The sequence below is a fragment of the Crocodylus siamensis genome, chromosome 1, assembly GCF_052110815.1.
Source record: "Crocodylus siamensis isolate JL-2025a chromosome 1, ASM5211081v1, whole genome shotgun sequence".
Lineage (NCBI taxonomy): Eukaryota > Metazoa > Chordata > Crocodylia > Crocodylidae > Crocodylus > Crocodylus siamensis.
In genome coordinates this window covers 114,752,784-114,776,545 of record NC_143395.1, presented here as the reverse complement: position 1 = coordinate 114,776,545, position 23,762 = coordinate 114,752,784, and the positions used below count along the sequence as shown (strand labels likewise).

The window sequence follows — 23,762 nt, the reverse complement described above, 5'->3', positions numbered from 1 at the left end:
TTAGGTTAATTGAAAGGGAAGGGCTGATAGAATGCATCATAACTCCCCTGCCCCCACCTCCCCAGCTATCTGTGAACATACAGACTTTCCTGTATTAATAGTCACCAGGACCTTTTTTTTCACACTATACAAAGTAGACCTAAAAGGCATAATATTTCTAATTCACCAAGGGAAGTCTAAATGTTACAGGCATGTGTGTATAACTAGAACTTTTAAAAACTCTTCCTCACTCTGAATCACACACTTTTCTTACCTAATTGGATGAAGATATGTATGGATGGAAAAATATTCCTACCTGTCAAGCCAACATTAGGCCACCAGCCTAGGTCACAGGCTTTGCATGTGAACTCATCTTGCACAAACTCATTCTCTTTGCAAGCAGTGCAAATCCAGCAGCAGCTCACCTCCCCTTTCCTGATGACCTGTAACAAAAAAAGATAAGAAGAGTGTTGTCTAAGGGTAAGGCAGCACATGGGTCATTGGAACAGGCAAGCACCTTCTGCAGCATTGTAAAACTATGTAATTCATGGATATTCCCTGGATATGGGATGTTTCTAATGTTGGATGAATATGAAAATCTGGGTCTTGTCTGTACCTCTTTGGTACATCTTGTGGTTGAGCTCCAATATGGGCAAACTTTTTCAGAACATTTCTAAAATCAATTTATCTGCATTAGATATAAAAACCAATCTCTCTCATGGTATATCTATATTTGTTTTTTCTTCAGTTTGAATCAGTGAGAACAGAGACAGCAAAAGGATTATATTTTAAATCAGACTTCAAAAGAGGTTTGATCTAAGAGATAATTGAAGCTAGCTCTCATTCTATTTGAACTAGCTGACACTGTATTTGATATTTCCTACTTCTCTCCATAAGTAATAAAAAGCAGCAGAGATGGATGGTTAAAAGCAGGAGATGGATGGTTAAAACTATTACAAATATTAATGAAACACATAAATTTATTGTACATATTGTATGTGTGCTGTTATTTCTATTCTCTTCAGAAATCCAATAGAGTAGTATCTTAAAGTTGATATAAAAAACTGTAGTTCTGATTCTCATTTGCACTAAATCCCCTTTGGGATCCATTCTGGCAGAGTAAATGGAATTTAAAGTGGATGAAAATTAAACTTTACAGTGCTTGAAAGGGCCTTAGTGCAAATGAGAATAGGCCCTAGCTGTTGTGAACAAGAATGTATCACCTTTCCCTGAGTACCACCGTACTCAGGAAAACCAGTATTTATGAAGAACCTATCCTGAAGTAGTATGAGAAATTGTTAACTCTGGAGTAAAAGTTTGTGTGTGCGTGCGTGTACACTCTTGTATGAAAATGATTACAAAGGCCTTTCAGAACTGTGTGCTTCGGTGTAACAAGCTAAAATGCCATTAGCTGGAAGATATAAACCTTTATTTATACAGTTGGGAACAAGCCTGTATTATCAAGGACATACACAAGAAGATGACCTTTGATCCTTTGCCTTGATTTTACCTCTGCAAACTGATCTTGTGGCTTGCAGTATGTGGAGCCAACCAGATGCAGTTACAGATCATGCATAAGGGAGGTGAAATGACTGACTAACTGAAAGGATAAGCTATGGCTACATCTGGCCTAAGTGCTCTGGAAGACCCTTTTTCTCTGTTTTCCAGCAGGAGGAATCCTTCTCACTCAGGATCTTTCTTATTCATGCACAGAGCTGAAAGACATATATCAACTTTTTTCTGCTGAGTTCTCTAAACATAAAACTCTTTTTTTAGGTCCAAATGAGTTCAATGAGAGATGGATTAGGCTGTTTCTATATTTGAATACACACATACACACACACACCTACATACATACATATATACATACATGCTGGATTAGTTCAACAACCTTCTTTACGGGAAGTACAGTTTGAGGCCAGTATATGTTGACAGTTTTGTTTTCCCTCTACATCAGGCTGAACCTTCGTCTTCTAATAAAATGAAAATTTTATGAACCTGTGCTTAAGTGAGGCAGACAGGTATGCCTCTTTAAGCTTTTAGATTAAAGTAGAAACGGGAGGCTGTTTGGTAGAGTAGATGTTCTCAATGGAGCATCGTGTCCTTTTAAACTGACGATTCCCATATTCTTGTGATACTGCTGAAATTTGTCTTTATGGCACCTGAACATAACAGGTGGTAAATTGCTGGTAGCTGAATATTAGCACTACTGTATAGTAAACAGCCAGAGATTTCATTTGTGTCCCCACAACACCTGTGGTGAGCACAGGGTACAAACAGAAACATCTTTTGTTCCTCCAGGTGCTGTTGATAGGAAACACAGTTGATTCCCACAGGATGCACAACCTGAAAAAAATCAGCTACCAAAAGTAGTGCAATTACAGAAAATTGTGGGGAATGGCTAACTGAGAATCCTGCTGTTTTCAGTAGTGCAATCTAAATTTTAATGCTGATCCTATCATGCTGGAAAAGCCTGTCCACTTGTAGAAGCCAAAGTCTTAGGAAATGTAGGTTCAGTCTGTATTTACCAAAAACAGTGGGCTCACAAGCTGCAGGAATAAAAGAGATTTTTACACCCTAAACATAACTGCAAAGCAAGGAAACTACAAGCAGGTAACATTTTCTCCTGCTTGAAATAAGTCTTCCTAGCTCTGGTGAACAAGCATAGACCTATTAGTCATCTATCGCTAATATAATTTCGATCTTCCTGCACAGAGAATATAGAAGACAGCTCTGAGACATACCTTAATTTGACCCTTCAGACAAGGTTCACTGCACACTGACCGGACTATTCCACTTCTGTTCATCTGAATCCTGTAGTCATCAATATTTAATACTCCTTCATGCCAGGTTCCAATGAGGACATAATCATAATGGTTAGGCTTTATATACTGCAGATTCATGATGTCGTACCTGGAAATGGAAAGCAGAGCAATCCTCAAAGTCAGGTCTCAAAATTAAATCTTTTTATCCTTCCACTGTATAGTAAGCTGCGAAGTAGTGATTTTTGCTCCAGAAATTATTAAGAATTCTACAGCCAGAGTTGTACCAAGCAGTTTCTATGGCCTGAGCTGAAGTGGAGGCCAGGGAAGCAGTAGCAGCGGCAGTTGCCATTCTTGCACCTCTTCCAAAAGTAGCCGATGCCCTGGCTGCTCACCCTTGGTTATATTACTGTCCTTCATTGACATTTTACTTTGCACTGACAGGGCCAAGGATTCAAAAGTCACAATCACAGCCCATAAGGTTGACTTAATATTTTCCCCTTAAATTAAAACGTTTGCTTTCTAATGTCAGAGTTGGGGGGGAAGGGGGGGTTCACATCAAATCCAAACAGAAAAAACCATGAATATTTTGAGGTTTACCATAAAATCATGAAAGTAGGCAATGCTAATTACTACATATTTAATGGTGGAATATTTTACAAGGTATAGTTGTCACTTTTATATCCCTGCCATGGCTAAGAAGCACTTTGCAATTGCATGGTCTCAGGTGGAATTGTATCAAGGAGGATATAGCTTCTTCTCAGGACACCACAGTAGCAGAAGCTGGGTAGTACTTAGCTTCCACCTCTTACAGAAAGTAACATACCCTCTTCTCATATAGATAGCTGCATTCCAACATGCCCCAAGTATGGAGTACAGTACACCGGCCTTTGCTTACTTTCATGCTCTTCTCAATTTGCTAACTCCCAAATGTGGGGGTGACGCATCTAGCATGGTGTCCCAGCGCTCACTCAGAACTCAGATGAGGATAGCCCTAAGGCAGATGTCAGCAACCTTTTGGAGTGGTGGGCCAAATCAAATGAAGTTCAGTCCACAAGCAAGCTGCTGCTTCCAACCTGACCACTGCTATTGCACCTGCCTGCCGCATTGCCACTAAATTGTTGATTAATTGTTGCTGCTTCCCTAGCTCCTCAACTGCTGCATGGCTGCCAACATCCTGGCTTCATGGACCACATGAAATCGCTTGATGGATAAATGCAGGTTGCCAACACATGCCCTAAAGTGATCATAAAATGGCACAGGAGGGTGGTGAAGGGATGCCCTTTAATTTGTTATTCCCTTGAGTGTTCATACATAGTTCAAATATAGCTCCACTATAGCATTATGACGACATGAGGTCTAGAATTATCCTACAAGTTTTTAAATAGTATCTTCCACATATTCAAGCAAAATAAATACAGACAACAAAAATTAACCACAAACATTAATTTAACAGTTTGCATAAGTTACCCATGATACTGTCAAGAAAATGTAGCAATCATGCACAAAATCTACTTTTCTGCCCAAGGGCAAGTAGAACAGAACTTAACAAAGATGGTATAAAGGAAACATAAAAACAAAGCTACTATCAACATTCAGCTACTCTAAAATCCCCATCATTGCATCCTCTCCTCCTCATACGGGGGGATTGATGTGTGAAGGTCTTTTAGGCTAGGGACAGACATTACACACAAACTGGTTTAAGTGATCAGAAACTGGTTTAAACCTGTAACAGAACAGATGTTGAGTGCACATAAACCAGTCTGAAAATGGCTGAAACTGGTTTCAGATAAACTTGGTTGAATGTAGTATCAGAATTAACTGATTGGGCTTAAGCCAGTTTATGCAATGTCTGTCCCAGACCCCTTACTAGTTTAAGATAAACCAGACTCCCCCAGCATCCCAGCATGCTCTCTGGGCTGGCTGGGGCTCTCTGCTCCACAACAGAGCTGGCCCCTTCCCTCTGTTCCCTGGTTGGAGCTACGGCAGAGATTTGCAGGCACAGCAGGGTCTACCTGGCTTCCTCGTGCCCTACCCCACCTCGCTGCTGAAGCAGGGCTTCCCCCTCCCTCTCTCCCATCTCCCACAGCACAGACCCAAGCACCATGGACCCTAGGCATGTGGCATGCTAGCTAATGCCGAGAGGTGTCTGTGCATGTCTCCAATTTCATTGGGAAAGGCAGACAGAAAAGTGACCACTTAAGGCCTTTTGGAGCTAATCAACAGGTTAGCTGGTAAGCTGCTTAAGAAGAGTTTCAACTAATGAAGAAAGGCTATTGTTTTGCTGATGAGGTCATAAACAGTGTTATCACCCCCTGCTGGCCTGTTCTCTTGTCAGTTTGCTACAGACAGTATAAAGAAGCAGGGAGGGTGTGACAAGTGGCAACTCTTCGGGCCAGGTCAGCCCACCCACCTGTCTCTACAGGCAACCCACCCAATCCTACCTGCCATGACTTAGATGTTCCCATATATGGATGGTACATGTGGGAGACTGCCCATTATTGTCTTGATGCCAGGGGACACTATCTGCAGCTCCAGCCTCCCCTACACTGCAGCCCATGCCTTGCAGATGGCATCCAGATTAATATCACTCCCAGGCTAAGACCAAAGCAAACTGAGTCCAAAGTTGGGCTACACACACACACACACACACACACACACACACACACACGCACACGCACACGTGAACCTATTCACATATTCACAACACCTCCACTGTCACAGAAGGCCTCTTCCACTCTGCCCCTCTTCCACCGGGGCCTCTGACATACTGCCTGATACCAGGCCACACTCCACTACCCTGCTCATTCTTATGCTCATTCTTAAATGTGTCACTCTTGGGCCATCAGGCTTCGCTACTCTCATACTGGCCTTGCCACACAGATCATTTGGTTCCCGCAAGTTCCCCTACTCTATGTGGGTCGGCCTTATGCCAAACCCTGGGCTCATTCTGCCCCAAGCCTCTCACCGGGCACAACTTCTTATGGGTCTGGCCTTTGCGCTGTCCTTCAAGTTTACTTTCATTTGATCCTACTCAGCGTGCTGTCCTTCAGGCCTACTCCAACTTCAGCCCTACTCAGCCTGTGGCAGAAAGCTACCTTGGTTTCTCCCCAGAATCTCTGCCCTGTGACAATGTGATTAAGAATTGCCCAGCAGAGGAGTTACACCTCAGCCTATCTCTTTAGGTAACTTGAGCTGGCTGCATTCCTGAGGGAGGGGGGAAACCTGCTCCCTCTGCCTACCTGACTGGAAGGGTTTTTACCTGGTGGGATGGAATCAACCCGGCAACTGGTGATGTATTTCAAATTGGTTGGCTGATAGCCAACTGAAGCTGGCCTCTACTGGACCAGGTGAATGAGGTCACAGGGGCTAGATAAGTTGGGACTGCCCAGGAGGAAGGGGGCAGCAGCCATGTGGGGGACTCAGAGGAGCTTTACCATCTGAAACTGGCTTTCTCCCTCAAAACTCACAAGCTAGAAATGGCCTGACTCTAGAGGAGATCTCACCAGCCTCTGGATGAAGCATGTGAGTAAGCTACCCGAGATCTGATTAGATATCTAGCTGGCAGTAACTTAGATGCGTGATCAAAAGGCTACCTCAGCCAGACTGTTTGCTCTTTAGGATTTCTAGGATATTACTCAATCTTGTATCCTATTTCCACCCTACCCCTGTAATCAATAAAGTTCTCCTTTGTGACCGGTGTAGGAGACTTATTGAGGGCTGGGTCTAAATTATGCCTAAGAGACCTCTTAGGTCTGCGGACTAAGGGAGACTTTACTTTTTGGCCCCTAACTTGGGGAAGTGCCCCAAGTGCTTGTACTGGGTCGAGTACCTGTAGGACTTTAAGCCTGTGTTTCCCCGAGGACACAGGGCCGAGAGTGAGTCCCTTCTCGGGGGGGTGGCGGCTACGTTAGCCCCAGGCTAGCGAGTGTGCTCCAGGAAGGGGGGCGGCCAGATGTAAGGCGCCCCTAGGGAGGCATTCGGAGCCTGGAAAGTGGTCGGGCTCAGGGAGGTGGGCGGCTCAACACAGGAGCGCTCCCTACTGGCCTGCCACACAGCCCCTTCACACACACACAGCCCTTCAGGCCTACTTGCACTTCAGCCCTACTCAGTGCAGGGCCTCCCAATGTTCTCCACACTACCCCCTCTGGGGTCTCCAGAACCTCATATTCCTCCTGGGCTCAGGGACCTACATGTGGGCATACCTGGCCCCCACTAGTCCCACAACTCTCCACTACCCCCTCTCGGGTCTCCAGGATCTCTCGTCCCTGCTGGGCTCAGGCACCAACACATGAGCATACCTGGCCCCCACTACTCCCCCAGCTGCCTCCAAAACCCACACGAAAATTGGAGTTGGGGTTATGGTGCCCCTCTTCACCTTTCACTGGGGAGGTAACTGGCCTGGCATTTCCTGGGGACTCCTGTGCCACCAGGAGCCTCACCAGGCCACCCTTCCAGGGCAGGATGCAGTTTTAGGTCATGCCCAGGAGCCTCCAAGCCATCCCCATAAACTCCTGCCGTTACCTCCAAAGTTGCTCCTCCTGCAGCTCAGCTAGGCAATGTTTCTGCCTCTCTTGGCCACAGCAAACTGCAGCCTTTATATGTCTTTTTCAAAATGGCTGCCCTCATCAGGAACCTGGTAGCTGCCTGCCTCTGCCCTTAAAGTGGCAGGCATCCAAAGGTACTCTGTCACGGAGGGAGATTAAAAAGCTCCATATCATCAACAGATGCATGTATTGAACACCACCCCCCTTGCCTTAGAGTGCTAGCAGGGGACTGCAGTCTGGCAACACTCCTGCCCCTTGTGCAGCCATCAATGCTGACCTCATGAAGAAACACCTTGAGAGGCTGGACACCTTCAAGTCAGCCAGCCCTGACAGTTTACATTCCAGAGTACTCAAGGAGCTGGTCTGCATCATAGCTCAGCCCCTAGTATGGATCTTCAAGAGCTCCTGGTGCTCTGGTGAAATGCCTGAAGATTGGAAGAAGGCCAATGTGGTGCCTATCTTCAGGAAAGGGAGGAAAGTGGATCCGGCAAACTACAGGTCCATCAGCCTGACCTCTATCCTGGGGAATGTCTTAGAAAAGATTATCAAAGAGCCCATTCTTAATGGATTGGCCGATGGCAACACCCTGAGGGATAGCCAGCACAGGTTTGCTGTAGGTAGGTTGTGCTTGACCAATTTCATTTCCTTTTACGACCAGGTGACCTATCACCTGGACAAGGGAGAGGAGATTGATGTCATATATCTTGACTTCAAAAAAGCCTTCAATCTGGTATCTCATGATCACCTCTTGGCAAAACTGGCCAACTGCGGCCTCGGGTCCACCATGTTAAACTGGCTGGGTAACTGGCTCCGGGGTTGGACCCAGAGGGTGGTGGTTGATGGAAGTCAATTGTCTTGGTGCCCTGTGACCAGTGCGGTCCCTCAAGGCTGTGTCCTTGGACCTATTTTGTTCAAACACTTCATTAATGATGTGGACACTGGAGTCAGAAGCAGATTGGCCAAGTTTGCCGGTGATACCAACCTTTGGGGTAAAGCATCCACACCTGAGGATCGGGGGTAATCCAGGTGGCTGAATAGGCTTGACAGGCTCAGGAAATGGGCAGACAAGAACCTGATGGTGTTTAACACAGAAAAATGCAAGGTTCTCCACCTTGGGAGGAAAAACCTGCAGCATGTCTATAGGCTTGGCAATACTATGCTGACTAGCACTACAGATGAGAGGGACTTGGGGGTCAGAATTGACCACAAGATGAACATGAGCCTTCAATGTGATGCTGCAGCTAGTAAAGCAAGCAAAACCCTGGCTTGCACCCATAGATGCTTCTCAAGCAAACCCCAGGACGTCATTCTCCCATTGTACTTGGCCTCAGTGAGGCCGCAGCTGGAGTACTGCATCCAGTATTAGGCTCCACAATTCAAAAAGGATGTAGAGAAGCTTAAGAGAGTACAGAGGAGAGCCACATGCATGATCAGAGGTCAGGAAAGCAGACCTTATGACAACAGGCTGAGAGCTATGGGACTCTTATGCCTGGAAAAGCGCAGGCTCAGGGGTGATCTGATGGCCACCTATAAGTTTATAAGGGGTGTTCACCAGGAACCGGGGGGACGTTTGTTCACCAGAGTGCCCCAAGGGATGACAAGTTCGAATGATTAGAAACTCCTGCAAAACTGTTTCAGGCTGGACATAAAGAAGAACTTCTTTACTGTCCGAGTCCCCAAGGTGTGGAATAGCCTGCCACCAGAGGTGGTTCAAGCACCTAATTTGAACACCTTCAAGAGAAACCTGGATGTTTTTCTTGGTGGGATCCTATGACCCTAGCTGACTTCCTGCCCCTGGGGCAGGGAGCTGGACTCAATGACCTTCCAAAGTCCCTTCCAGTCCTAACGTCTATGAAATCTCTGAAGCCAGCAGGGAAAAGCCTGGGATGGTTCAGGCACACCTCCCTAATCAGAGGTCCTGCCCAGGCCTGGCCATGTCCCCACTCAGCTCAGCACTGACCAGGGGAAGGGAGGGTTGCTCTAGCACCACCCCCACCAGCTTCTAGCCTAAGCCACTGCAAGCATGTGCCTGCGTTTCCTCAGTCCAGAGAGAGAATGCCTGTCCAATTACAAACTGGTTCAGCCTAACCAGGTTAGACTAACCTGCAAAGTTTGAATCAATTCAGGCTCAGGCTTTTGAAATGTCTGTCCCTAGCCTTATTGGTGTTTGCTTCTGGATTTCTTGCACTGATAGTAGTTTAGGCAAAGTGGTGATAAGTCCCTAGTCACTAATCAGCTGTTGTAGGGGTCAACAAGCAGGGCTGATGGAAAGAATGGACGAGAGCAGTGCAAAGGAGAAACCCCAGCTGAGGCTAAACAAACAGGCTGATTCTTGAGAGATGAGAAAGGGAGCACTGCACGCAGCCTTCAGGGAAATGTTTTGATTATAGAGAGCAGTGAAAAGGAGGTTTCAACTGGAAACAGTGACAGACTTTGCTGTCGTATTAGAGTCCCTAGGTTGTTTTTCTGCTTGATTCTCTCCCTTCTCTGGAAATGATTCTTTAATTTAGAATGAAGTGAGAACCATTTTAACCATGAATATTAGAACACCCACGGCATTTTCTTTTCTCCTCTTAGGTTCAAATATGTAATATATTGTTTGCTGATTTTCAACGTTTCAGCCATCTCTGTACCTATAGAAACTCTTTTGAAACATCTGCCTCTCTCTTCTTTTCCTTCTCTCTCTATCTCCCTTGTTTGCTTTGAGAATCCTTTTTTAGAGAGAAGGATTATTCAAGAAATGCTGGGTCCTTTAAAATTGCGCTGCAGAAGTGGTTTATTTCAGACAATCTCCTTTGCCAGTGCAGAGCCTCACTGAAGTCATGGAGGCACAACATCTGGCAGGTTCCTCCAAAGATCTTCTAGTTCAACTCCTTGCCTGAGGGAGAATCATTCCTACCAAAGTACCATAAAGAAATCCATTGTCTAACTTATCAGCAAAGTCTGATCCCTCTCTGGGGTACTGACAACTTCACCTGGGCTCTCGGCAGGTATAAAGATCTCTTTGTGCAGCTTTGTTTGCTAATTGAAAGCCAGTTTACAAAACAAGCCCACTTCCTTGTCATCGAAAGGCAATTCCTCTTCCTTTCCTGGTCCTTAAAAAAAGAGACTATATAAAAGTAGCGTTGCCCTTTGATAGCTTTGTGAACAGGAGAATGCATCACTGCATAAAGCAATAGCCTGAAAGCTCTTCCTAATGTAGCTGTGATATACATGAGTATAAATGACATGAATATAACTGTCTCCTGCTAGCAAGAAGAACCAATTTATTTTTTTATTGTGTCCTTGGATCAGATGGATGTACAATCAGTTACTTTGTATAGTAACTCTGTATACTCTCTGTATAGGAGAATGTGGAGGATAGAAACAAGATTTCAGGCTTGCGTTCTCTTAATAGAACTTAAGTGTAAACTCATTGTTAACCTTTTTCTAACCACCTCTGTGACACGGCCTGTACTAGCATTACTGCAACCTTAATCAAGTTGATATTCTCAAGCTGGCTTCATGGCTGTATTTCTGGAGTTGGCGTGAGATAAGCTGGAGCAAGTGGGCAGGGAATACTACAACAGGAATACTGAAGATATTTTTTAAACTGAAACCATTTAGACAAATCTTGCCTATGGAAAGTGAACACAATATTTTGGTTTTTAAACTTGGCTTGAATTTTAAATCACAAAGGAATTCAGCAGACCAGCTGACTGTACTTGTAATGGAGTAGGTGTTTTTCTCATCTCTTCTTTGACATCCACCCTGCAAAATATCATGGAGAAGAGCTGTACAGTACTATTGGGTTATTTCACTTTATGCATATACACATAATCAGTGCCTATATAAACTTTATTTTAGTAAACACCCCTTCTCTTCCCTTTGAAAAAGCATACACATTTTCTGCACAAGTTAAAATTTGTTCCTGAAAGCTGGAAACCACAGAACAAGTGGGGGTTATTGAGGAGGCTGAAACTTATCTTTAAATACAGCAAAACTCTCATTACCCATTATGTAAGAAAGTATGGGCACCTATAAAAGAGAGTGCAGAGGCTGCTCGAACACACTGGAATTTCAGTGCATCTAATTCATCAAGTCTGCTAAAGTGTAGCAATTACTACCCTCTAAAAGTCCCCAGCTTCTTGTGTATCAGTATCCATGCACTTAAAAGTGGTGGCGGGTGTGCTTGAACTAAAGCTCGTCAAAAGTGGAATGTGCTCTCAGAACCACTCTAATTAAAGCTCCACCCTCCCACCCCTGCAAATGTAAAAGTACCCTATATTACAACAACATTGGGTGTATCTATACATGCAGTTAGTCGTGACTAAATTTACTGCGCACTAAGATAATGTCAGGCCCAGGAAGGTGTCCAGGGTCCACCGGGTCAGCATCCTCAGCCTCCACTGCCCAGGCATGGAGGGCCACCTGCTGCCAGAGCAGTGTAATGTGCTCCCACTGCAGGCCTTCATCTGTGCCTGGCCTCAGATCAGGGGTCAGCCATGCACAAGTGTCCAGGGACCATGGTAAGTCAGCTGGACAAGCCCGGGCCCAGGCCTGCTTGTTCCCCTGAGGCGTGTGCTGGCCACAGGCAGCCTGTCTACCTTGCTTCCTTCCCAGGGTGGGACAGGCTAGGTTGCTGGCACCACCTGTATGTCCCTGCCCCCTGCTGCCAAGGATGACATTGCCACTAGCATCAACACCTTCCTTGGGGGGCAAGAGGCCTGTTCCCACCTAGCTGTGGGGACATGGGCTGCTAAAAAAGTTCTGAACTGTGTCCCACCTCTGTGTGCTGTAGGGGTGGGGACCTGGGGCCAGGGGAGTGTGGACAGGTTGGGCAGGGAGTAGGGGCAGGGGATGGGGACCCCCAGCATGGGACTTACCACATGCCTGGGGCTGGTGGGGCTGGCGGCACAGCATGGGCTTCCCCATCAACAAGGGCGATTGGCTGCTCCTGGTGTCTATGGCTCACTGTGCCTGGTGAGCCAGTGACCAGCCCGGGGGAGGGGAGGGGAGCTGCCAGCCTGGCGGGGGGGTGGGAAGAGCTGGCACTGCTGGCAGCCAATGGCGACATTGCTGGCCATTCCTCCTGGCAGGGTCTGGTGCTGCACCAAGGCTGAGGCAGCCACTGGTCAAGGCTTCCCAAGCTGCCAGTGAATGCAGTAGCTGGGGAGTAGGGTGGGGAAGGGTGCTGAAGGTCTGAGGTCTCCTCCTCTGGTGATGTGTCACCAGAAGGGTCAGAATGAAGCAGGGACTTGCACAGGCCACCCAAGCTGATGACACTCTCAGGGGTGCCGCCTGGGTTCCGAGGCACCAAAATCCAGGTCAGCTCCTGCATAAAGGCCATGGTCTTGAGGGTATGACTGGACCAATGACTGTAGTCAGTCATGGCCATCCACTGTGCCTGCAAGGCCTTGACCTTAATGTGGCACTGCCATGCCAACCAGGAGTCCCCTCGGTCCTGCATGCCATCTGACAGGGCCTCATATATGTGGGCGTTCGAGTGCCCACCCTGCTCAAACTGCCTCAGCATGTCAGCACTGCCCCCACATGCTATGAGGTTGCCAACCTCCTCCCAGGTCCAGTTTGGGGCCTAGGCAGTCAGCACGTGCATGCACATGCAGGCAGGGCTGGGGCTCAATGGGGAGGATGGTGAGGACATGATGTCCCGTGCTGGCTCTCTGAGCACCCCCCATGTGGCTGTCTCTGTGATGCTGGCCCTGGACAACTGCTAGCAGGACCCAGCGTGAAGACACAGCCAAAGACTGGGAGTCATTTAGTAGACCCACTTCACCACATGATGTTCAAGGACACAAGACACTGCTAGGGATAAGCAGCAGCAGGGAGCAGGTGCTGGCCCTGCTGCCAGAGACAGCCAGGCAGCAGCCCTGGAAGGATATCAGGACTGGGCAAGGGGTACAGCAAGCTGCAGCCCTTTGCAACACACAACTATGGCCAAGCAGCACCTCCGCAGACGGGACAGGCCAGGCAGAGGCAGCCTGTGTTCTGCCCAGGGGGTATACGAGGCCTGCAGTAGTCCTGGGGATTGCACAGAATCCACTAGATGTCTGTGCAGTGTGCCCCAAGATGCAAAATGGTTGCAGGTTTTTATAGCCTGAAGCTAGGGACTGCCAGAGGAGCACCCCAGCCCTAGGGCAGGAAAAGCTCCCAGCCAGGAGCCCTGGGGCTAGACTAAGGCCAGCTCCCTAGCAGCAGGGCAGACCTGATACTAAAGTTAGTGCACGGTCATGTCTACATGTGCGCTACTGCATGTTAACTAATCACAACTAAATTTGATACCTGCTTTTGCAGGTATAGTTTCATAGTTTCTAGGGTCAGAAGGGACCTGAACAGATCATCTAGTCCGACCCCCTGCTATGGCAGGAAAGAATACTGGGGTCAAATGACCCCAGCAAGATGTGCATTCAAGATGTGCTACCCTCTGCCAGCTTGTGACCATTATTCCTGGTCACTCCTGGCGGTGCTCGGGGGAACAGTGACTCCCCCAATGCCTGCTGATCTCCCCTGACTAGTTTATAACAGGCGACAAGATCCCCCCTCAGCCTTCTCTTTTGGAGGCTGAACAGGTTCAGGTCCCGTAGCCTCTCCTCATAGGGCCTGCCCTGCTGCCCCCTGATCATGCGAGTGGCCCTCCTCTGGACCCTCTCCATGCTGTTGACATCCCTCTTGAAGTGTGGTGCCCAGAACTGGATGCCGTACTCCAGCTGCGGCCTGACCAGTGCCGCATAGAGGGGGAGGATCACCTCTTTGGACCTGCTCGAGATGCAGCTGTGGATGCATGACAAGATGCAGTTGGCCTTCCTAACTGCCTCTCCACACTGCCGGCCCATGTTCATCTTGGAGTCAGTAATGACCCCAAGATCCTTTTCGGCCTCTGTGCTGACAAGAGGGGAGTTCCCTAACCTGTAGGTATGGTGCTGGTTGTTCCTCCCGAGGTGCATCACCTTGCACTTGTCTGTGTTGAAACCCATCCTATTCTCGTCTGCCCACCATTGTAACCTGTCTAGGTCTGATTGTAGCCTGTTGCATCCTTCCAGTGTGCCCACGTCCCCCCACATCTTAGTGTCCTCAGCAAATTTGAACAGGGTGCTTTTTACCCCCTCGTCCAAATCACTGATGAAGATGTTGAACAGTGCGGGCCCGAGGACCAAGTCCTGTGGAACCCCACTGCCCACATCCTTCCAGGTTGAGAAGGACCCATCCACTACCACCCTCTGGGTGCGGCCCTCCAGCCAGCTGGCGACCCATTTGACTGTGTGGGTGTCTACACCACAGCCCCCCAGTTTCTTAATGAGAACGGGGTGAGAGGCAGTGCCGGAAGCCTTCCGGAAGTCCAGGAAGACTATATCCACTGCTAACCCTGCATCTAATGATCTGGTGATCTGATTGTAAAAGGCCACCAGGTTGGTCTGACAGGACCGGCCACTGATGACTCCGTGTTGGTTGCCCCTAAGCATGCAGTCTCCTGCTGGCCCCTCCTGGATGTGTGCCAGCATAATTTTCTCAAACAGCTTGCCTAGGATCGAGGCAAGACTAACTGGCCTATAGTTTCCTGGGTCCTCCTTCCTGCCTTTTTTGAAGATGGGGACCACGTTGTCCCTCTTCCAGTCCTCCAGTACCTCACCAGAGCACCATGAGTGCTCGTAAAGTTGTGCCAGGGGACTTGCAATGACCTCGGCCAGTTCCTTTAGAACTCTAGGGTGGAGATCATCTGGACCAGCTGACTTGAATACATCCAACCCCTCCAGAAGCTCCCTAACTAAATCCTCGCTAACCCGTGGCCCAGGTGTGCCTCCCCCAGGGCCCAAGGGGGGCCCAGCAGGGAGGTGGCTGTTCTGGCCCCTACTTAGGAAGACGGAGGCAAAGAAATCTTTAAACATGTTAGCTTTGCTGTCTGGTGTGACGACCAAGTTTCCCATCGCGTCCTGCAAGGACCCCACATTACCCAGGACCTTCTTTTTACCCCCCATGTATTTAAAAAAGGACTTCTTATTATCCTTAATCCGGGAAGCTAGTTTCAGTTCCATCTCTGCCTTGGCCTTCCTAACTATCCCCCTACTTCCCCAAGCAACTACAGAATAGTCCTCCCTGGTGATGACCCCTTCTTTCCATTGGGTATAAGCCTCCTTTTTAGCAAGGAGACATTCCCGAATGCTTTTGGTGAGCCATGGAGGCTTGTGTGCTCTCCTGCTCCCTTTGATCCTTGTTGGGATTACCTTCCTTTGGGCTTGGAGGATCGTCTCCTTAAGGAGTGACCACTCTCCTTGGACACCTGGCTCCCCTCCCCTCTGGGACCTCAGCGCTTCTCCAACTATCCTCCTTAGCTCGTTGAAGTCTGCCCTCCTAAAATCTAGGGCCGCTGCCTTACTGCATGCCTTTGCCACCGTGCGCTGGATGGTGAATTCTAGCAGGCAATGATCGCTGTCGCCCAGGTGGTCGAGCACCCGCAGCCCCCTCACCAGGTCATCACCCGTGGCCAGCACTAGGTCCAACAAGGTGTCCCCCCTGGTGGGGCTGTGCACCTCCTGGGTTAGATGGAGGTCCTGCACTCTGGCCAAGAACCTACGTGAGCATTCAGACCAGGCTGACTGTTCTTCCCAGCAGATGTCTGGGAAGTTCAGGTCCCACATGACTACCACATCCTTGGCCTTTACTACCTCTGTGAGCTGACCCAAGAATTCCTGGTCAAGCTCTTCTTCCTGGTTGGGAAGTCTGTAGTAGACTCCCACCGTTAAGTCTCTTTCCCCTCAACTGCCTTGTACTATAACCCAAAGCACTTCAGAGTGCCCCTCCCCTGACTCCTTGCTAATTGTCGAGGATGTGTATTCCTCCTTAATATAGAGCGCCACGCCCCCACCTCTCTTTCCTATCCTGTCCCTCCTGTACAGCCTATAGCCCTTGACATTCATAGCCCAATCATGCGTTGCATCCCACCATGTTTCTGTAATCCCCACTATGTCCGGGCTGGTGTCAGCCAGCAGGAGGGTGAGTTCCTCCTGCTTGTTGCCCATACTACGAGCGTTTGTGTAGAGGCATTTGAGGCTTCCTGTGGGTGTGTGTTCTGGCCCCTAGTCCCAGTGTTACCCTGGCCCCTATCTCTTACCTGTTTATTCGCTTCGCTCATTGGTCTGGGCTGGGCTGTAGTTGTGGGTGCTGTTTGGTCTGGCAGTCTGATGTTTCCTCCGCCCTCATCTTCCCCTTCCCCCAACAAGCCTAGTTCAAACTTAGTCACAATTAGCTATTTTACTGTGAAGTAAGGGCATGCACATGTAGACGTGCACCCCTACTGCGCAGTAAACTAGGCCAAGGCACATTAATGTGCCTCATGTAGACACACCCATTAAGGTTGAAAAGTCAAACTGGGAAATGCCAAGACTGGATCGCATGGTGAATTCTTGATTCCCAAACCTGTGCCTCTTTTCCCAGACCAAAAAGATGGATGGGATGGGAATGCTTCCTCCACTTTTTTCAGGAGCTCAAGCTTTGAGACTCCCTTGTTGAAGACACATGGGGCATATTTGCTGCAAATGAATTATTCAGAAATTTCACCTCCAACTGCCTGATAAGTAAAAGTGAGCATGTACTAATAATGATTATTATAGGCCAGATCTATATTGTTTTCCATGAAGGCAGTGAAAGGCACCTGACTGCAACACAGCCCTTCTGACAAATTTAAAGTCTTTGCTTCATAGCTTAGAAAAAAATATTAGAAAAGTTATTAGAAAATTAGTATTAATTATTAGAAAAAGTCCCCTTGTTCTCTAACCTCATTTTCAGAAACGGTTAAACTTTTCCATGTACACTTATGTGAAATGTACATATGATATACACTAGGCCATTTCTGTACATTTCATATACACTTATATGAAATTATATAGTCTGAGGCAGAAAATCATCATAGGGAATATCAGAGACATGGTCAAAGTTGTGCAAAATTGTCAGGAACTGAAAAAAGGAGTTTATAAGCTTACTTATCAGGCAAACCTAACTATAACCACTACTACCAGCTCTGTCTGTAATTAGAATAGATAAAGGCTTAAAAGTACCAATTGCTTATCCTGGATGTTAAAATATGGAGGATTTTATAAATAAAGAGTAATATAAACATCAGTATTTCAAGCAGCATTTCTATATCCTCCCCCTCCCACCGTTGCCAGCTGTGGCCATTTTCAAGGGGCCTAAGCTAAACTGCAGAAGTGCTGCTAAGCAGAAGGCCTGAAGCCTGTTTCTGAGTAACTGTAGTGTGAACCTTCGCAGATGTGACAACTAACTTGGTCAGCAAGTAAAGGAAACCATCAAACATAATTAAACAATTCATAAGGCCTAAACGGGGATAAGAGAAAACCATACATTAAATAATATATGCAATATCATTAGCTCTATCTTAAAGTACTAGTAGTAGAGATTGATATAACCAAATGTATTAGATGTTATTCTTCTATAAAAGATATATTTTTGTTAAAATGCTTAGATAATTTCTAAAAACAAAAACACTCTGTCGGAGAAGACCATAAAGTAAGGTAAAGAAGAAACAGAAACAGCATTCCACAATGGGGAAGGAAAGGAGATAAGAAACTCTCCCTTTTTCCCAAGGATATAAATCTCAAATAATTGACACCTTCCAAGTCCACAAAAGATCTGATCAGTCCAGTTCCAGATGTTTCCATGAAACAAGATTTTTAAATAGAACCAATCAAAGGTCATTTCTTAAAATATTAAAACCAGCCATCTAAATATTGGACATAGGCTGAAGGCAAATTGGGAGATCTCTGCATATTCAAGACAACCTCCTGCCACACTCCTGTGTACCATACTCCTCCCACTACTCTAGTCTCCCCAGCCGGTATAGGTGAGAATCTATGTTGTGCTGTTGTGGGCAGCTGCACAGACTTTCGGATAAATGTTTGTTCTCATGTTTTAAGGTGCAAGAAAATAAAAGGTTGGGCTGTAGACCTGTTTCTGCCTCCTTTATCAGTAAATCTACCCACAAGGTTACCTTGTAATCTAGGTAAGGACCGCCCCCCCCCGCCCCCCCATCTTGCAGAATTGGGTTGGTTGATTTGTTTTATAGCAGCTGGCAAACTACTGCTGGAACGTATATTATGCACTTGCAAGACCTTCTTGTACTTCCCATGGGACATTCAGCAGGAAGCTGGAGTTCTATAGTTTAGGATGTTATTCTGACCTCAGCTAAAAGTGCTGGGAATGGCTGATGATGTATTTTTGCAAATACAATAGTAAATAGTGTTTGCTTTCTTTTACTATACCTCTTACCCATATTATTAAACTCTAAAACTTAAAAAAAAGTTTGAAAATGGTTCTTGTGTTTGTAAAAATATGAACAGCTCATTGTTTTCCCAAGGGCTCCATCTCCACATTTATTCTAGCAAAGGTCACAGAAAAGGCTGTTCCAGTTACAGTGCTCTTTTCTTTAGCTAATTGACAAGGTGTTGAACATGTTGTGGAACTTCATATTTCATTCATGGAGATATTTTTGGACATTAATAAAATGGTATGATATATTCATCTTCACTAGTAAAGGCCTTTGGTTTGGTACTGAGCTGGATTTTCGAAGTCAGGTATATACCACTGAATGGGCGTTCAAAGGTCTGATGTGTGAACACAGATTAGATACTTACCATTTATTGAAATTAATACATTAATAGATGTAGGGTCAGAAGGGACCTGAGGAGATAATGAAGTCCAACCCCCTGCCCTGGGCAGGAGAGAATACTGGGCTTCTATGACCCTAGGTAACTATCCAACCTCCTCTTAAACACCCCCAAGGTAGGAGCCAGCACCACTTCCCTTGGAAGTTAGTTCCAGAAATGACCTAATGACCTACCCCACACACCACACACACAGATACAAGTATTCAAGAGGTGGAAAACTGAGGATAAAGAATATTGTACGGTACTTTTATCCATTCACCAGATCCAACAGTTAAAATATAAGATTATGAACAAAAGAAAATCCTCCCTCATTCAATCAACTGAAATTCCAGATAGAAGCCAGGGAATGGGAAGAAATAAACCTTGCAATAGCTCAGAAGGTAGAGGAAATACATTCCACAATCATGAGCTAGTCATGGGAACAGTTCTACATTTTTCCTTTTTTAAGCTATGGGAGTGTTATCTCTAACTTTAGCCCCTTTGCTAATCTCAGCTACAGCAATAAGATCCAAGGAGAGAGATGTTCTGTCTAATAATATCAGTACCAACACCCTAAAACTAACTGGTAGCTACTGCAGTCTACATAGGGCAAGGGGAATGTGTTCCTAGTGGGAAGTAATGTTCAATAAAATAACAGCTGCATTTGGCATACGTTTACATTTCTAAATAATCTGAAGGTGTCCAAATTCCTTACCTGGGCAAGTACAGTCTAAGTCATGCATAGTTGGCTGATATGATGAGCAGAAAAATTGATTGACATGGCAGGGCAGTTAATCATTCAAGCCCATTTTATCTGTTGCCCTGGGTAAGGCTATGAGCCTGTAACAATATGTATAGATCTCAGAGGCAAAACCAGCAGCAGCAGAAAGGAGGAGTCTGAAGGAGGAACAGGACATGAGGGGGAGGAGACAGGGAGAGGAGGAGAGTTAGAGAGGCTGTGGGAGAACAGCAGGCTCTATAACAACTCTGTAAGAAACTACTATAATAAAGACACTGTTTATATTAAGTAGGGAGCTGCTCCTTGATTACCCAGACAGGGTCACATGAAACATGGTGGCAGCAGAAAGTCTATGAGGAAGCCCAAGAGAAGAGAAGAGAAGAGAAGAGAGAGACCTGGGCACCAGCAGTGACTCAAACAGATTGCAAGAAGCATGGAGGGACTGAAGCCTTCAGGACCGCTGGATTTCAACACAAAGAGCCTGGCACAGACATGGAAACAATGGAAGCAAGAATTCCGTCTGTATACAGAGTTAACCATGGCTGATAGAGAAAGTGAAGGTAAAGCTGTTTTACTATCTAGTGGGGGGGAAAAGGCCATGAAGTAAGTGCGACACTGATGCCAGGGAACCCGGACACACTAGAACAGTTAATAGAGGAGTTTGATGCATACTGTGACCCCAGGAAAAATAAGACTGTAGAGAGATATCAGTTTTTCACCCAAAACCAAGAGGAAGCTTTCACTGTAAATTTGACAGATTCACAGGTGCACAAGATATGCACACTACAGAAAAAAGTGGGCAACAGCTCAGCCATATTTGCAACTATGACGCTAGAGCAAAGACCTATAAGATTCCAGGTGGATTGTGGAGCCACTTGCAATGTTCTTCCTGTGAATCTATTGAGTAACAGCATGAGAATGAAAAAATGTCACCAAGTCATGTTAATGTATAACAAAATAACTGTGAGGCCACTGGGAAAGTGCTGGCTGACTATAATAAATCCATGCAACAAGAAACAGTACTGCCTGGTGATTGACAGGGCAGACACCCATCCACTGCTGGGCAGCTGGGCAACACAGGCCATGGATTTAATTACAGTACAACACCACAACATCCTCCAGGTCACAGAAGAGCAATAACAGTCATTAGGTTCATGACCCAACATTCTGTTAAGATATGGAGCTATATTCCAAGGCATTGGAGTCTTTGAAGGCAAACTGAAGTTAGAAATAGATCCACAGGTGCAACCAGTATGACTACCGAAACACAGAGTTCTGCTAGCCCTGCTGGAGCCACTGAAAAAAGAACTGACAAACCTGCAGAAAAAAGGCATCATCACACCAGCTGAAAAAAGCACTGACTGGATCAGCAGCCTAGTAGTAGTAAGGAAACCATCAGGCAAACTGAGAATCTGCATTGATCCAAAACCACTTAACAGGGCACTCAAAAGAAGCCACTACCCACTGCCAACAATTGAGGATGTACTACCTGACCTGTCTAGGGCAAAAGTGTTCACAGTTTGCAATGTCAAGAATGGACTTTGGCATGTGGAGCTAGACAAATCTTCCAGGCACCTGACAACCTTTAGTGCACCCTTTGGCAGGTATCGCTGGTTAAGGATGCCCATGGGGATCAGTTCAGCTCTGGAAGTTCTCCAGTGGGAAGTTTTCCAGTGGTTCTGCATTAGTACTAGGAACAGTACTAATGCAGAACCATCAGTCTGTAACTTTTGCTAGTAGAGCAGTGACTGAAACCGAAAGGAAATATGCACAGATAGAAAAGGAGTTACTAGTGGTATTGTTTGGACTGGAACAGTTCCATCAGTTCACTTTTGGACAGAGAGTAGATGCGCAATCAGATCACAAACCATTAGAGATCATATTGAAAAAACCCTTGCTGAGTGCTCCTAAGAGACTTCAATGAATGCTGCTGAGACTCCAGGCCTATGATGTGAGTTATAAATACTACTCAGGGAAGTCCCTGCAAGTGGCAGACGCTCTAAGTAGAGAATACCTTCCAGAGTGCAGCACAGATGAATCTGTAGAGCAGGAGATAGTCCGTTAATATGGTACAAGACTTACCTATCTCCAAAAGCAGTCTCAAAGCAATACAACAGAGTACAGAACAGGATGGTGTGCTACAAGCAGTTAAACAAACCATCCTAGAGGGCTGACCACAGCACAAGGCACAAGTACCACCAGAAGTTAGGTCAGGAAAGCAGACCTTACAATGACAGGCTGAGAGCCATGGGACTCTTTAGCCAGGAAAAGCACAGGCTCAGGGGTGATCTGATGGCCACCTATAAGTTTATCAGGGGTGACCACCAGTATCTGGGGAAACGTTTGTTCACCAGAGCACCCCAAGGGATGACGAGGTTGAATGGTCATAAACTACTATGAGACCGTTTCAGGCTGGACATAAGGAAGAATTTCTTTACTGTCCGAGCCCCCCAAGGTCTGGAACAGCCTGCCATCGGAGGTGGTTCAAGCACCTACACTGAACACCTTCAAGAGCAAATTGGATGCTTATCTTGCTGGGATCCTATGGCCCCAGCTGACTTCCTGCCCTTTGGGTGGGGGGCTGGACTTGATGATCTTCCAAGGTCCCTTCCAGCCCTAATGTCTATGAAATCTATGAAGTTGCCTCATACTACCAATGGAGGGATGAACTATGTACACAGGATAGAATTCTGTTCAAGGGAGACAGGGTAGTGATCCCAGCAGCTCTGCAGTGAGACGTCATGAACCGACTCCATGTTTCACATATGGGAATAGAGTCATGCCTGAGGAGAGCATGGGAGTGCATCTACTGGCCAGGCACGAATGCCCGCTTCAGACATGCATGGAGCAGTGTGAGGTGTGCAAGGAATACAGTGACAAACAGCAAAGAGACAGTGAACCCTCATGACATCCCCTCTCGGCCCTGGGAGAAGGTAGGGACTGACTTGCTCAATGTCAATGACAGAAACTATACAGTCACTGTGGACTACTATTCCAATTTTTGGGAGGTGGATTACCTCGAAGACACTCAGGCAAGGACGGTGATCAGGAAGCTAAAGGTTCATTTTGCACAGCATGGGATACCTGACACTGTTCTCAGTCAATGGCCCACAATACACATCAAGAGAATTCAAACAGTGCTGCACTAGACAGGAAGTCTAGCACAAGACATCATCCCCTGGGTACCCACGAAGCAATGGGAAGGCTGAATCAGTGGTACAGACAGCCAAGAGACTCTTGTTGAAGGCAAATAAGACTGCAGGAGATCCCTACCTGGCTCTATTGGATCATTGCAACACATCCTCCCAAAGAATGAACAGTAGCCAAGATAAATGGGCTGGAGAACTAAGACATTACTCCTAAGGAGAGACTGTTGCTACAACTCCAGGGGGGGAAGGGGAGACAGTACATGGAAGCAGCTAAAACAGCAAGTCTCAGCAAGTATCACAGTATAACAAAGGAGCCAGGGACCTGAGACCACTGTGCAGAGGCGAAAAGATCTGGGTACAACCAGTAAGTCCACATGTCAAAGAATGGCAAAAGGCCACCGTTGAGGGTGCAGTGGGAGATAGATCCTACAAAGTTGTCACAGATAGTGGACAGCAACTGAGACGTAACCAGAAGCAGCTGCAGAGAGCTGGCAGAGCAGAAATACAAAGTGAGCAAAAGATCCCAGGATCAGAACCAACTAGTCAGTCATCAGTGAGCCTCAGATAAGGGAGAAAGATGCCATGGACTCCACAAAGGGAAGAGATATAAAAGCAGAGTCCAGCCCACACAACAAAGACATGGACAGAACAGAAGCAGGCATAACACCCAGAAAAATCAACAAAACAAGAAGTGTGAGGCTGGTACAATGACCGGCATACCTGGATGACTATGATCCCTAAAGAACACAGAAGACCAGCAGTAAAGGCTCGGTCTCCATGATGGCCTATGTACTAGCAACCTCTGGCCCAACCAGGGGAATAAGATAGTCATTAGGGCTGTGCAAAGCTTCGACTTAGTATTCAATTCAACAAATATTCGACATATTCAACCTTGAAAAGTGAAAGTCGAGTCGAATAGCAGCTGGTCGAAT

At 46.6% G+C, this 23,762-nt stretch overlaps 1 protein-coding gene across 1 annotated transcript in view; it reads right to left on the bottom strand.

Annotated features, from left to right (window-relative positions):
* Nucleotides 1-23,762, bottom strand: part of GRM1 (glutamate metabotropic receptor 1) — a 169,306-nt gene that overhangs the window by 40,003 nt on the left and 105,541 nt on the right. The window contains exons 4-5 of the mRNA XM_090033204.1: nucleotides 2,724-2,892; nucleotides 296-422 (exon numbers count right to left, since the gene is read on the bottom strand). Coding sequence (XP_089889330.1) covers nucleotides 296-422; nucleotides 2,724-2,892 — 296 coding nt within the window. The remainder of the gene's footprint in view (nucleotides 1-295; nucleotides 423-2,723; nucleotides 2,893-23,762) is intronic.